The sequence below is a fragment of the Penicillium malachiteum genome (assembly GCF_028827825.1).
Source record: "Penicillium malachiteum strain IBT 17515 chromosome Unknown utg000003l:1.0-4950554.0:1.0-4952489.0, whole genome shotgun sequence".
NCBI lineage: Eukaryota > Fungi > Ascomycota > Eurotiomycetes > Eurotiales > Aspergillaceae > Penicillium > Penicillium malachiteum.
Window position 1 is genome coordinate 90254 of NW_026643096.1, and position 13604 is coordinate 103857.

Sequence of the window (13604 nt, forward strand, 5' to 3'; positions counted from 1 at the left end):
TAAACTTTGATTTAACTCGTTACAGATTATCGTGCAGCCAATCTTAATAGAAGCCTATCTGCGGGGTAAATCCCTGTATGATTGAACAAAAATGGGGGTGAGTTTTGACGCTAAGTGATCTTTTCCCGTCCCGTCTGCATGAAAGGATACGAGGAAGGTCGATGCGAGTTAGTGAGCTAACCCCTCAATAGTCATTGTGACGAGTCACTTTAACGATTCAACTTCTCAAGATCTCTACTTCTTCAAATAAAAATTCAAGTTGTTAGCAACTATTCATACATTCACATGTCGAAACAGGTGCATTGGGGCTCTATGGGGGAGGTTAAGGTGGAATATATGTCTCGATACAAACAGCACCATTCAATCCGCAAATTGATATTAGCTGTGATAGTAGTCGGAATTTGGATGGTAACTGGGTATCAGTTTGTTCAACGCGGGTCAACTGATTATTTTGGTACAAGTGTTTCGCGCTTCTGGTTGGGGACTGCGAAACATGACATATACAGCAGTTTTCAACAATGTGCTATTGAAAACTTTCTTGACACAGGTCTCCCATTTCTGAACGGGGTGGTTCCAATTCAAGTTTCTGAATATACAGAAAGGAGAGACAGGTTGGCGGAAGCTCTTGTAGCTGAAGGTGTAGACGCCTTCGTAGTTGAACCCGGATACACATTCAAATACTTTGCCAACGTCAGCCAGCCTGAATGGGTGCGTCAGAATCATCTTCCCTCAAAATCTTCACATCCAAAATTGACATAAATGAATAGGAAGTTTGGGAGGTGAGTCAATCTCGATTGGTCCCAGGATGGTGAAAGCCTAAACCAACAATTAGCCAGAAGAACGCCCGTTCCTCATGATCGTGCGACCTGTTCGAGATGGCTCGGGCAAGATTTCGGCAAATACTACTTTTCTGTCCCCTTCATTTGAAGCCGAGCGAGCTCGCCTTTTGGGAATGCCTTTTATCGAGCCGATCCAAATCATTCCATGGGAAGAACACTGGGATCCATATCAGACTTTGCATCAGTCTGAGGTATTCCTAGGACTAAATCGTCAGCCTCGATTAATGGTAGACGAGGAGATGCGTGACTTTATTCAACGTGGTCTTAGCCAGACAGGCTTCGAAGTTGTCGGACTAAGTGGACACGTTGAGGAAGTGAGACAGATCAAGAGCTCGAACGAGGTTGATATTCTTCGGGCTGTTAACACAGGCACAGTAGAGGCAGTGCGACAGATGAGGAAATGTAAAAATATCCATGGATGCACTTTCGCGGCTCACTTTATATGACCTTCTTGCTAAATATATGCCTAGGTCTTGTTCCGGGACTCACGGAGAATGAAATTGCAAGTGCGCTTGATGATGCGATTCGGGCAGCTGGCATGGAGCCATTTTTTGATATTGTTTTGTTCGGTATGATCAATTTTCCTCGTTTCCACGAATACTGTCAGCGCAGGTGTGTTAATTATGGAATGAAGATGAAAACGCATCCAATCCCCATGGCGGTACGAATGGGACAAAGGTACTAGAATCGGAAACTTTCGTGCTTATCGATGTTGGTGCCCATTTATTTGGATATTCTTCCGACATCTGTCGTACCTTCTTCCCACCTTTCCTCATCAAGCCCAACCCTGGGGATGCTTTAACGCCAACCATGAAGGAAAAGTTGAAGGTAAGTGAGAGTCAATCTTTCATCGACGTATGTTCATCGGACTAATCCGTTCCTTTAAAGGCCTGGGACATTGTTTTTGAGGCGCAAACTCAATCTGTCCAACGCATGCGAGAGAATTATACAGCAGCCAGCGTTGATATCGCAGCTCGAAAGGTCATCACCGATGCTGGGTATGGAGAGGCCTTCACACATCGAGTTGGCCATGGAATAGGAATTAAAGGTATTTTCCTCGACCTGGGAAGCTATCATTCGGTGCCTTGGCTGACAGCAATATTTCACGTAACGATTGAATAGCTCACGAAAGTCCCTATCTCAACAAAGGAAACCATGCCACTCTGCTTAAGACCGGAATGGCGTTCACATCAGAGCCAGGAATATATTTGGTCGACAAATTTGGGGCGCGCCATGAAGATATTTTCCTTGTGCAAGGTGACAAGGAGCCATTACTCTTGACAGGAGCTCGAGCTGTAGGGCCCTGGGAACCATAGACCATTCAAGTCCGAAGTTTCGATCGGATGGTGATGAAGAACTTTGGCTATTACCGAGCAATGAATCATTGGTCGGAGAACGAGGAAGATATCATTCATGTCATCTCTAGATGTCAGTGTAAGCTTCAAGTTCAAGTTGAATGTTGGAATTAGAAAATATATAATGAGGTTCAACCTGAACCTTGGAAGTTGTCACTGAGAGAAACCAAGTAAGAGATATTATCCATGGACATCTGGATGATGATCGCATAGATGCACATGCATGAAACTCGCGTCATATCAAGATACGGAATGTTTTCCAGCTCGAATTAACTCACGGAAATATCCCGTACTCAGAATTCAGAAATCAAGATGTGATATTCATTCGGTAATCAGTTCGGCAAATTGGAGGTTGTTCCGGTACTTCATTAGACCCACACTCGGATCTGCTCCCGCCAACCTCCGGATCCCCTATGCTCAACAGAGTCAGCATTATATCGGAGAAAGATGGAAAATACTGAACCGGAAGCTATGAAAAGTCATGAATCTGGGCGACAACCAAAGCGCCGGAAGATTGCCGTTGCATGCGATGATTGTCGGATGAAAAAGGTGCGCTGTGATGGCGTTCAACCTGGTATGTACGCCAGCCTCCCCGGAATGCCACCCGTACTCATTGAACCTCATTAGTCTGTGGACCATGTAGTAAGAGGTCGAGCCCGACCTGCGTCTACACTGGTGACCTAGAAAAGAAACGCGCCACTCAGTCGTAAGTTGGAAGTTCAAGTTCTCATCCAAGTTTGGTCTTGGACACATCGCTCCCAGGTACTGACTGGGTCTCACCCATCATAGATACATATCTCGCCTGGAGGGTCGAATCAAAGAGCTTGAGAGCCCGGATCGGGCTGAAAGGAGTGTGGTTTTAGATCTGCAATCGGTTTGTAATGTCCCCCTGGGCAATCTGAAAATATTATCCTGACTAATCATTCTACTCACAAAGACTTCAAACGTTCCTTCTTTTACATCTGGTGGTGAGCATTCGGCGACGTCTGCTGATATCCCTCGAAAGGCCCAATGCCTCACTCCGTTAGCTCCGCCCAGGAATGGAAGGGATGGCGTCAATGCGATGATGGGGGCTGTGGAAGAAGGACGAACTAGCCAAGGCTTCTTTGGAAGTTCTAGTGCCGCTGGATTCATGCGTCAAATAAAAACTGCGATAGACAAGAGGATATCTTCGCCAGACATGCAGCGCTCAGCTCCAGACTCAGCTCTCCGCTCAAACCTACTATCCACATCTGATGACCGCGTCCCTGCAGAAACAGTACACCACCAAGATTATATTTTGCCACCGAGAAGAACTGCCGACCGGTTGATGAATGTATACTGGGATTATGTCTTTCCGCTGTATCCCTTTGTCGACAGTGCTTCTATGAGATCTGAATACCAGAAGGTGTGGGATGGAGAGACTCTGCAAGTCGATGAGCATATGGTGATGTGCACATTCAACGTGATTTTTGCTCTGGCTAGTCAACTATCTGATTTCATCCCACCTGAAGAGCGAGAGACATCTGCGAATGTTTTCTTCTCTCGAGCGAAGGACTTGTTCCAATTTAATTTATGGGACACAGGCTCGGCTGGCTTGATACAATGTTTGCTCCTCATGGCACAGTATTTACAAAGCACCGACTCAGCACATCAGTGCTGGATCGTGACAGGCTTAGCCATTCGGAATGCTCAAAGTCTGGGTTTACATCTACCTCAGACAACCAATAACCTCGGAAGCTTTCACAAGCAGCAAATCGCACGGAAACTGTGGCATGGTTGTGTTTTGATGGATAGGTATGTCAAGTTCGACTGGCCAAAGATGAAGGAAGTCTAACAGGGAGCATAACAGGGTGATTTCCATGACATTTGGCAGACCTGCAATGATTTCACGATATTCAAGTGGTGCAGTGCCACTGCCTGAGGCTGTTGATGACGAAATATTACAAGCTGGCATCGCCTCAGAGCCTACACAACCCCCTGAAAAACCATCTGTGATGGCATTCTATGCAAAGTCTTTGGAGCTATATGAAATTATGAACGACGTACTATTGAGCCTTTACAAATCTACACCCGACGAAAGTATGGAGGATATGCACGATTTCTACTTTAACAGTGGTACTAATGAAGGCGATCGCACAATATTTGAGCTCGATCGATCTCTGTCTCGTTGGACGCGAAATCTTCCCGCCCATCTTCAGCAATGGCCCAATGTCAATTCTGAAAATTCAATTTTTATGCGACAAAGTATTGTTTTAAGGGCACGGTACGGTTTCAGGGTCTGAAAGTATCATTCCAGCACTTTGCTAACATGGAGTGATTAGTTTTCTTCACGTGCGCATACTGTTATTTAGGCCCATTTTGTCCAAATATTGCGCATCGCGCGAGAACAGCATCAACTTTTCATTTATACAAGAGTCCTTCCCTCACCGGGTTGCTTTACAATGCTCCATACTATGTGTGCGAGCTGCGCAGGAATCCATTGGCTTAATTCACAGGAATATCCCAAAAGATGAGACTGGTGGTCCACTTCCTGCATGGTGGTATAACATCTTATGTGAGTTTATAATCAGATCATTGCGTTCAAAAGTCTGACTGGATAGACGTCTATACCTCCGCAACCGTTCTGATTGCGGGTCAGTTGTGCTCAGAGATCAAGAATGAGATTACAAACGATGCGATTTCTTATTCCTTGAACAGCGCTTTGGAGATACTGCGGAAGTATCAAGGCTATAGCAAGTCAGCTAGGCGCTGTGTGGCTGCCCTTGAAATCCTTTATGAACAGGTGGTATCTTCACACCAGTCCCCTATGGATGATGTTTTTGACCATGAACTTGCTACTAATACGATGCTGCACAACATGCAATTTGGAGGCGATATGAGCACAGCTTCATTGGAAGGGTTTGAGATGCCAGACTTTCAGGACATGTCTTGGTTAAACAGTGTGCCTAATAACCTACTATAGTTTCAATCCAAGCCATCTCAAGTCTTAATTCTATACGGTGAATTTCGACTTACACACAGGCCCAGAAAACCGCGAGGGTCTAGTATAGGACTATCTAACCAATGTTTTTGTATATTTTCAATTCGGTCAACATGCGCCATGCATACCAATACTATGATCTGTGGCGGGACATTAACCATGTACCCGAGACAATTTGCGGAGACCATTACGTTGTGTAAAATCACTTTTGGGACAAACGACGAACTAGGTCCAGACAAGAGCAAGCAAGCGGCAAAGTGATTGGCATAAATTAGGAGATGACAGCTGAACCTACAAACTTTAAGGGAAAACTGTCTATTTGAGGAAGCGTGAAGAGGGGAAGTTCGACCTGTTACTATCTAGTATTCAGGTGATTGCTTCAATTGAGATCCATGAAACTAAGATGAAACATAGACTGCTCAGCTAGAACTAATTTGAACATCATATCTCCTTGCAGCGAGTTGGACTGCCACAATAGGAAGTAGAGCCGCTCCTGAAACTATCACAACCATTATGCCAGCTGCTCCATCTAGACCAAGAGCAGCAAACATATATGGAAAATAGAACGGCCCCAGCTGAGATTCATAATAAGTCAGCACGAAAGTTGAGAATGCAAGGGCTCGAAGTTAAAGGAAAACTCACGAAACCATAAATTTGTCTGCAAACATTGACAAATACACCAACCTCACTGGCTCTCTCCTTCTCGCTCTCAACTGCGAATGTTGTCAAAATCGTGGTTTGCATCTGATTGCCGAAGCTTGCAATTGCAGCACCAACACATGGAGTAACATTCCAGACTGTGCCAGCTTTTTTCAGTTGGAACCCCCATGTCAGCAATCCGGCAATAATTGTTGAGAAGGCTATATATGCAAGCCATAGGCGATCGGATGGGTGAGAGTTTCCCTTCGATTTCCGAATACGTTTTAGAAACCAGTCGGATCCAGGGCCGCTGACTTGCTCTCCGAGAACACACCCGATGATAATAGCGATAAACTGTAAACCGATTTGTTGCGCACTGAAATTGAACTTCTCCCCAAATGCGATCGGCATTTCCACAATCAACGCAATATTTCCATAGCAGAAAGTGATTGCATGAGCGCATGCTGTGACAAGTATCCGAGGGGATTTGGCCAAAGTTAGGGGTGCCACAAAGTCATACCATGACAGCTTTCGCTTAGCAAGTCTTCGGGGCTTCATCTTCGTGAAGAAATTTGTGTTTTCGATTTGAAGATCAGGGTGGTATACTGTCTCGTCCCCAAATGCGAGATAAAATAGTAACTGAACAAAGTTGATAATTGCGAAGATCCAAAAGATCCATTGAATCTGAGCCAGGTGAGTCAGTAGGGCGATTTGGATGTTCAAGATTTTCTGTTTGATTTACATACCCCGATATGCTGAGTGACAAAGCCCATGAGAAATGGTCCAGCGGGTGTACCTATCGTGGTAAGAAGCATCCACCAGCCTAACTTCTGGCCGCGTTCTTCAGGTTCACACAGCTCGGTAATTGCTCCACTCCCAATCCCTATTGGAGGCGAGATGAGAAAAGCCGTCAAAACACGTGTGGCCATCTGAGCCCCATACGTTGTGCATCGTGCTCCCCCGATGTTGCATAACATACTGCCGAAAACTGACAGAAGGCTAACATTATATCGACCATATACCGCTGTGATTGGATTCCAAATAAGGGGTGAAAGACCGAGTAGTAGAATCTGTAGATGGAAGAATGTCAGATAGCAAAACCCCGATCCTTGGAAGGAGGCATACCTGGAATGATGTCAAATAGCTTGCCTCGGGGACAGTAACATTGTACTGTTTGGCAAGGGTCTCATAGGCTGGGATGATGCCGGCAGCCATGAAAGTGCTTATCATGGAATGAAAAGCTACCATCAAGATCTGTGCATTTTTCTTTCTCAATGACCAGTTCCTTGGATCGCGAGGATCGTCAGGCGAGGCAACAGAATCGCGGTTATCATCATGCACCTCTATTTTCAAAGATTGTTCTGCTGGCGTAGTATTGACTGTTTCCAGATGCAATGAGCCACTGGAGTCGATTGATTTAGTTTCCCGCATAACTTATCAAACTTCAAACCAGTACTCGATTCAAGTTTGAATATCAACCATCAGTTAGGTCGGGGTGGGGGTTGCGTTTTATATGCTCCGAGTCCCAATGCCAATGAACCCACGAGACATGAACATGGCAAAATTATGGGGTAGGAAGTCTGGGGAATTTCGTAAACCATGGCGCCTAGATCTTCATCCACAATCTTTTCCGCACTTCAATTGCCGATTACAGCCACCTATTGGTCAATATCTTTATTCATCCGAGGCTAGACTGTCATGCATGATGGATGCGGGTACAAAGCTTCCGGGTTGTTATCCGCATAGAGGTAAATTTCGGAATGAATCCCGGAGGGCCATGCAAGTGTGGAATATCGCGGGACTATCAACATTGGAAATTCGCGATTACTGTATTACCCAGTGGCACGTGGTCCTGCGACAAATTAAAAGCCTCTGTCCGAAGTTTGAAGGTGTTGGGCTCACCACGCTCAACCAAGACTTGGAATACTACTAGTAGCATCCTTCCACTTACTAGTATGCATCATTTGGTACAACATAAAACGTGTTTAGGTCGGCACATGTGCAGTTTCCCGAGTTTCGCAAGTGCAACCTTGGAACTTGAACCCTCAAAAATCTTGGAGGTTTCCAAGGTTGATTTCATACCTCCTTTAACGTGTTAGAAAATAGCGCTGGAAAGACTATGCGGACGTGTTCTAGCAGGGACGTCTGGATACCTGTCACTGGTAGGGAATCATACATAGTCAACTGGTCCAGTGATGTGTGTTGATTGAAAGAGCAGATTTTTTTTTTTTTTAGTTTTGCAGTCTTGTCAAAAACTGAAAGCAAATGCTGCTCCAAGGATGCGTCCAAAAGGGTTGAATATCAAATTTGATTAACTTGAAACATATAATTTACTCAATCCGAGTCAATTTAGGCTTCAAGTTACGGCCCGGGGACTTGGACTGGAAGTTTCCAAATGTTCAAATGTTGGTACTAGTCAGTTGAACCGCAAATAAAATCTTGATCATCAACATTTGAATTGTTTTACTGCCTCCGCGTGCCAGTCAGAGAGAGATAAAATTACGATGTAGCAAAACCGAACATCCCACTAGAGTCCTCACATCCCATACCAGTGGATCTAGGTGTGGGGCGATGTAAGGAGTGGTATGCATTCCAAGTTGCGGGGTGACCTGTACGGCGGGGCGGTGGCGGGGTGGTATACATCCATACTACTAGCTGCCCAGGTGGTTGGTATGTATCAATGCATCATGGATGTTCCAAGGTTGGCTTATATAGGAGCTAGTGGTCTAAACATACTAACGCCGAATTTGCAGTCACGTTAAAGAATAACATGGGGCTTGACTCTGAATCAAATCGAGGTCCACGGGTTGGAACTTCATTTATCACCTGGGCAGCGTTGGGCAAAACACCTCCCCATGTGGAGATAGGTAAAACATCAAATCCCATATGGGCAAGATTGCAGGTGGTGATACATGATCCTTTCTCGAACAACCCCAGCATATGGATATAAATTGAAATAAATTGAAATCACCCGGGCGTCGGTGCTGGTGGGCGGGTATTTATTGCTGAGAAGCCGTATTCGGGACGTACGGTAAATACTCACCTGGTATCAATGATGTCAACCTTGAAAGTTGAAAGCTCCCAGCATTTTCCCTTAGAAACGACTCATTGACACATCAAAATCTTAGATTGAACTCCTTCCCTTATACCTTAACAAGTGATTCAACCTCAACTGCCGCGTCCTTGAAATGTCTGTGCGAGACACCACCGCCCATCATGATCCGGACACAGCCTATACGCCCCTCCAACATCCCGATGAACATCCAGCCTTCCACTATAAAGGGTTTCACCCGGGCAAAATCATAAGGCTTCCAAAAGGCCATGTCAAAGAGGCGGGGTTTCAGGCATTTCTCCTTGATGTTATCTGGGAGGTTGACCAGGCTATCCCGATGCGGGACGGAGTCACTATCTATGCTGATGTATTTCGGCCAGCGAGTGAGATTGAAAAGGTCCCAGCGATTATCCCATGGAGCCCGTATGGTAAAGCTGGAACTAGTGCAATTGACTATGACACGATGGGACCATGGAGAATTGGCATTCCGTACCAACGTCTGAGTGGATATGAGACATTTGAAGTAAGCTATGTCGCACACTACGCAGGTTACCCTTTGAGACAAACTGGCTTACCAAAGGCCAGGGCCCAAACCCGGCTGAATGGTGCTCTAGGGGCTACGCAATTGTTGATATCGATGCACGCGGTGCAGGCAACTCCGAAGGTGATCTAGCCTTCTGGGGCAAACAAGTAAGAATAGCTGACTTGTCCTTCATGCAGACCAAATATACTAATCAGCTCATAGGAGGCAATCGACATCTACGATTCAATTACTTGGGCAGCAAAACAGCCCTGGTGCAATGGATCTGTCGTCATGATGTGAGTCACTTCGATACAGCTCGAAGCTTCCCTTTTTCTTTCTTTCTTTCCGCTGTCTTGGCTCTTTCTTACAACTGACATAGGGGGAACTCATGGCTTGCTGTATCACAGCTCAACTTCGCATCGCGATTCGCTCATCCTAACCTGAAGGCAATAGCTCCTTGGGAAGGATTGACAGACCTCTACGCCCATCAGATGTGCAGGGGAGGCATCCCTAAGAGCGATTTCGGAAAAATGATTCTTGGTGGACTCGCAGGTATGCAACTTACGGACCCGCTTGGATCTTGAATCAGCAATTTAAGCCCCTCAAGAGTGGGATTCTCGATAGCTAAGTCTATTTTACAGGTTTTGGGAAAGCAGAAAATGTTGGTTTAATGCTTGACGCCCGCCCACTAGTTGACGAATATTGGATGGACAAGAAAGTGAATGTGGAGCGCATTCGTGATGTACCAATGTATCTCACAGCCTCATACTCGACCGGTCTACATTGCGAAGGCTCTTTCCACGCTTTTGAGCGTTCACAGACCTCTCAAAAATGGCTGCGAGTGCATTCAACACAAGAATGGCATGATATCTACAAACCTGAAGCAATGGACGATCTACAAAGGTTCTACGATTATTTTGCGAAGGGTATTGAAAACGGCTGGGAGAAAGACACCCCTCGTGTTCGCCTGAGCTTGCTCGGGTATGACGGCAGTTCTGCTAGAACCGTCGTTGAGCGTCCTGAGGACCAATGGCCCTTGGCTCGTCAATGTACCACTCGGTACTATCTCAATGCCGCAAACAGCTCTCTTGAAGCAACAAAACCTAGCCGTGTTGCTACCGCAACTCATGAAGGTCACTCGCTGACCGCATGCTCGGTAAGTGCCACCGAGGTATAGGCTCACCTGCGCAACCTTTTCACACTAACCTGGCATGTTTAGGATTTCAAATTGATTTTCGATAAATACACTGAAGTTTGTGGACGCCCATTTGTGAAACTGTTCATGTCTTGTTCCAGCAAGGATGATTTTGATGTTGTGATTCAACTCCGGAAGATCTCTTCCTCTGGGGAACTGCTTGAGTCTCTGAATTGGTCACCCATGTGCAAGCCCCGGCCACAGGTACCAAACGTAAACGTAGCAAAACATCTCGGCCAGCAGGGCATGCTACGAGCCTCGCACCATGTCAGTCTAGGGCCCCGTGAAAACGAAGAGCAAATTCCAGTATATGACCACCGAACCCGGCAACCAATCACTCCTGGGTCTGTTGTTCCCCTTCTTATCGCAATTTGGCCAGTGGGAATGGTCTTCGAGGCTGGAGAGGGGCTTATTCTCAGGGTCTCTGGCCACGACATGTCCCTGCCCGAGGTGGAATCAATGGCTTTGACTTCTCCCGCTGATGATAATATCGGGCACCACAACGTGTGGACTGGCGGTAACCATCAAAGTTACCTTGTCCTTCCGACGATTACCAAATAGTTAGTATGATGCGTGCTTTGTATACAATTTTAATGTATAACTGCACGCCTCAGCACATGCTGCAATCAGACATCTGGACGTTCAATTTCCACAAATGATTGACCTCTACCAACTGCATGTCATAGATTATACCTCTAAGTTATTCGAAACTATCTCTCTACCATTGAGCTTGAGCTGCGGTATGATCATTTAATCCAGGTGTGCTGGAAGATCCGTAGAGCGGAGCGGAATAAGACAAAGAACACGATGCACATGTGAGTATGAGATTAGGGATTGTGGGGGAGGTAAAGAGAAGAGCAGGGAGAATCTGGGGCTTTAGCTACTACTAGGTAGTCTGCCCTCATGAGAACGCCTTCTGAATGGATCGTCCCACCACGAACATTTTGAAGTCCCTGGTCAGATTATCTAACTTTTCAGGAATTGACTTTAGTCTTCTTGTTCAGAGAAAAGCTGAAGAGAAATACTAGTAGTGAAATACTTTCTTTCAACTCATTACATGTGATAAATCTAGGAATACGAATAAAAGGATGCATCTAGCAGAGTAAGTATCGGCTTTTCTTAAGGTCCAGTATTTTAAAACCCCGTCAAGCCCCACAGCTTGGAACCGTATTTGGAAGGTAGATAATATTCTGCACATGTGGAATCCAAAAAGGCTGCTACCAATCTTGAGAATAGTAATCAATTTTGGAATTATTAAGCTGTGGAGGAATTATTACAAACCTGAACACAAGGAGTTGAACATTTTTCAGTCAAACATAACTGGCTACTAGCTAGAACCTTGGAATCTATATAAGGCTACCAGATCTCACCCACAAGTGCTAGTAGTCTCATTGAAAATCACCATTCAAGCAAAATGACTCTGCAACAGAAACAGTGGATTGTGCTGAACAAGGAAAACAATTTCGATGGCGTTGTTTGCGTTGATGCACCGGTCCCCGTTGTCGGTGATAGTGAAGTCCTTGTAAAAATCTGTGCCGCGTCATTAAACTATCGCGATTTGGTCATCCCAAAGGTTCGTGCAAGTCCTCGGCTCAAGATATGTCAAGAATTGTCTCTGAACAATTTTTCTTTTAGGGAAGATATCCGCTTGCCCTCAAACTGCCTGTGGTACCTGGTTCCGACGGTGCCGGTGAAGTAGTCGAAGTCGGGTCAAAAGTTACACAATTCAAGAAGGGAGACCACGTCACCACTCTTTTCAACCAGCATCACCAATATGGTCCGGTCAATATTCATGATACAGGGTATACCCTCGGAGGTGCAATTGACGGAACCCTACGCGAATACGGTGTGTTTGACCAGAATGGCTTGGTAAAGTCTCCTAGAAACCTCACCCATATAGAGTCCAGTATTCTCACATGTGCTGGCCTCACAAGTTGGAACGCCTTATACGGACTGAGACCCCTGTTACCTGGACAAACTGTACTAGTGCAGGGCACTGGAGGTGTTAGCATCTTTGCTCTACAGGTTAGTGCTTATTCAATCTCTCTCACACACAGCTACTTACAATCTACCTTGGTAGTTCGCGAAAGCGGCTGGGGCAACCGTCATTGCAACGACTTCTTCCCCCAAAAAAGCCGAAAAGCTAAAGAGTCTCGGTGCGGATCATGTCATCAACTACAAGATTAGTCCTAATTGGGGCGACATCGCTCGCGGCCTCACCCCTGATAATGTTGGGGTGGACTACATTATCGAGGTTGGGGGTGCTGGCACACTATCCGAGAGCTTGAAATGTATCAGGTTCGAAGGAATCATCAGTATCATTGGGTTCCTCGGCAGTGCAGATCCACGTGGTCAGCCCTGTGTTCTTGAAGCCCTGCATAAAATCTGCATTATCAGAGGTGTTTTGGTTGGGAGCAAAGCTTTGATGCAAGATATGATTCGGGCAATTGAATCCAATGATATTCACCCTGTAGTTGATTCAGTGGTTTTTACCTTGGATAAAGCTAAGGATGCCTATAAGCACATGGTACGTTTCTCACTTCTCCAAAACTGGGCTTTCATGGTTACTGAACGATTGATGAACAGTGGGCGCAGAAGCATTTCGGAAAAGTCACGGTAAAAATAGCTTAGGATCTGGTAGTTTGGGGTTATAAATTTCATTGACCAGGAACTGGAAGATAATGCCTATCATTATCCTCTTAAGAGATCCAGATTTGATTTTTCGACCCGCGAAGCCTTTCATTGAATCCCTGATTCATTCTGTATTCTGTATGAGACGAACCTTGGAATTGATTTATCCTAGTCGGATTCAACACTGTGAAAATGTCTATCCCCACCAGGTGTGCTCGAGTAAAAATATACTCACCATTTTCCTCTTTTTTCCAAGGATTCTAATGGTAGATAGAAACTTGAATTCAAATGTTTAAACGAACCTCTCCCGAGGTCATCTTGTGTCCGCGCAAGAAGTTGTAATCGGCTAAGCATTCAAATGTTCTATTCACTCAATTTTACCCTCGCTTCAAATTACTAGTAGCTTCC

At 45.5% G+C, this 13604-nt stretch overlaps 5 protein-coding genes across 5 annotated transcripts; 4 read left to right on the top strand and 1 right to left on the bottom strand.

The window, feature by feature from the left end:
* Positions 1 to 285: 285 nt before the first annotated feature.
* On the top strand, positions 286 to 2155 carry N7483_006360 (uncharacterized protein; the record flags this gene model as incomplete). Its single annotated transcript, XM_057089797.1, has 7 exons — positions 286 to 708; positions 768 to 779; positions 833 to 1241; positions 1310 to 1408; positions 1474 to 1667; positions 1728 to 1887; positions 1962 to 2155. The coding sequence occupies 7 exons, from the start codon at positions 286 to 288 to the stop codon at positions 2153 to 2155; spliced, it is 1491 nt and encodes a 496-aa protein (XP_056944538.1).
* Positions 2156 to 2641: 486 nt separating this feature from the next.
* N7483_006361 (transcription factor domain-containing protein) lies at positions 2642 to 5138 on the top strand (the record flags this gene model as incomplete). Its single annotated transcript, XM_057089798.1, has 7 exons — positions 2642 to 2768; positions 2822 to 2900; positions 2984 to 3068; positions 3132 to 3970; positions 4026 to 4439; positions 4498 to 4730; positions 4777 to 5138. 7 exons carry the CDS (start codon positions 2642 to 2644, stop codon positions 5136 to 5138), a joined length of 2139 nt encoding a protein of 712 aa, XP_056944539.1.
* A 437-nt stretch (positions 5139 to 5575) lies between these two features.
* N7483_006362 (uncharacterized protein) lies at positions 5576 to 7226 on the bottom strand (the record flags this gene model as incomplete). Its single annotated transcript, XM_057089799.1, has 4 exons — positions 5576 to 5731; positions 5799 to 6479; positions 6542 to 6865; positions 6921 to 7226. The coding sequence occupies 4 exons, from the start codon at positions 7224 to 7226 to the stop codon at positions 5576 to 5578; spliced, it is 1467 nt and encodes a 488-aa protein (XP_056944540.1).
* A 1757-nt stretch (positions 7227 to 8983) lies between these two features.
* N7483_006363 (Alpha/Beta hydrolase protein) lies at positions 8984 to 11126 on the top strand (the record flags this gene model as incomplete). Its single annotated transcript, XM_057089800.1, has 6 exons — positions 8984 to 9370; positions 9433 to 9537; positions 9593 to 9666; positions 9750 to 9922; positions 10012 to 10526; positions 10590 to 11126. 6 exons carry the CDS (start codon positions 8984 to 8986, stop codon positions 11124 to 11126), a joined length of 1791 nt encoding a protein of 596 aa, XP_056944541.1.
* Positions 11127 to 11979: 853 nt separating this feature from the next.
* Positions 11980 to 13185, top strand: N7483_006364 (zinc-dependent alcohol dehydrogenase family protein; the record flags this gene model as incomplete). The annotated part of the gene is made up of 3 exons (XM_057089801.1): positions 11980 to 12138; positions 12201 to 12590; positions 12646 to 13185. 3 exons carry the CDS (start codon positions 11980 to 11982, stop codon positions 13183 to 13185), a joined length of 1089 nt encoding a protein of 362 aa, XP_056944542.1.
* Positions 13186 to 13604: the final 419 nt, after the last annotated feature.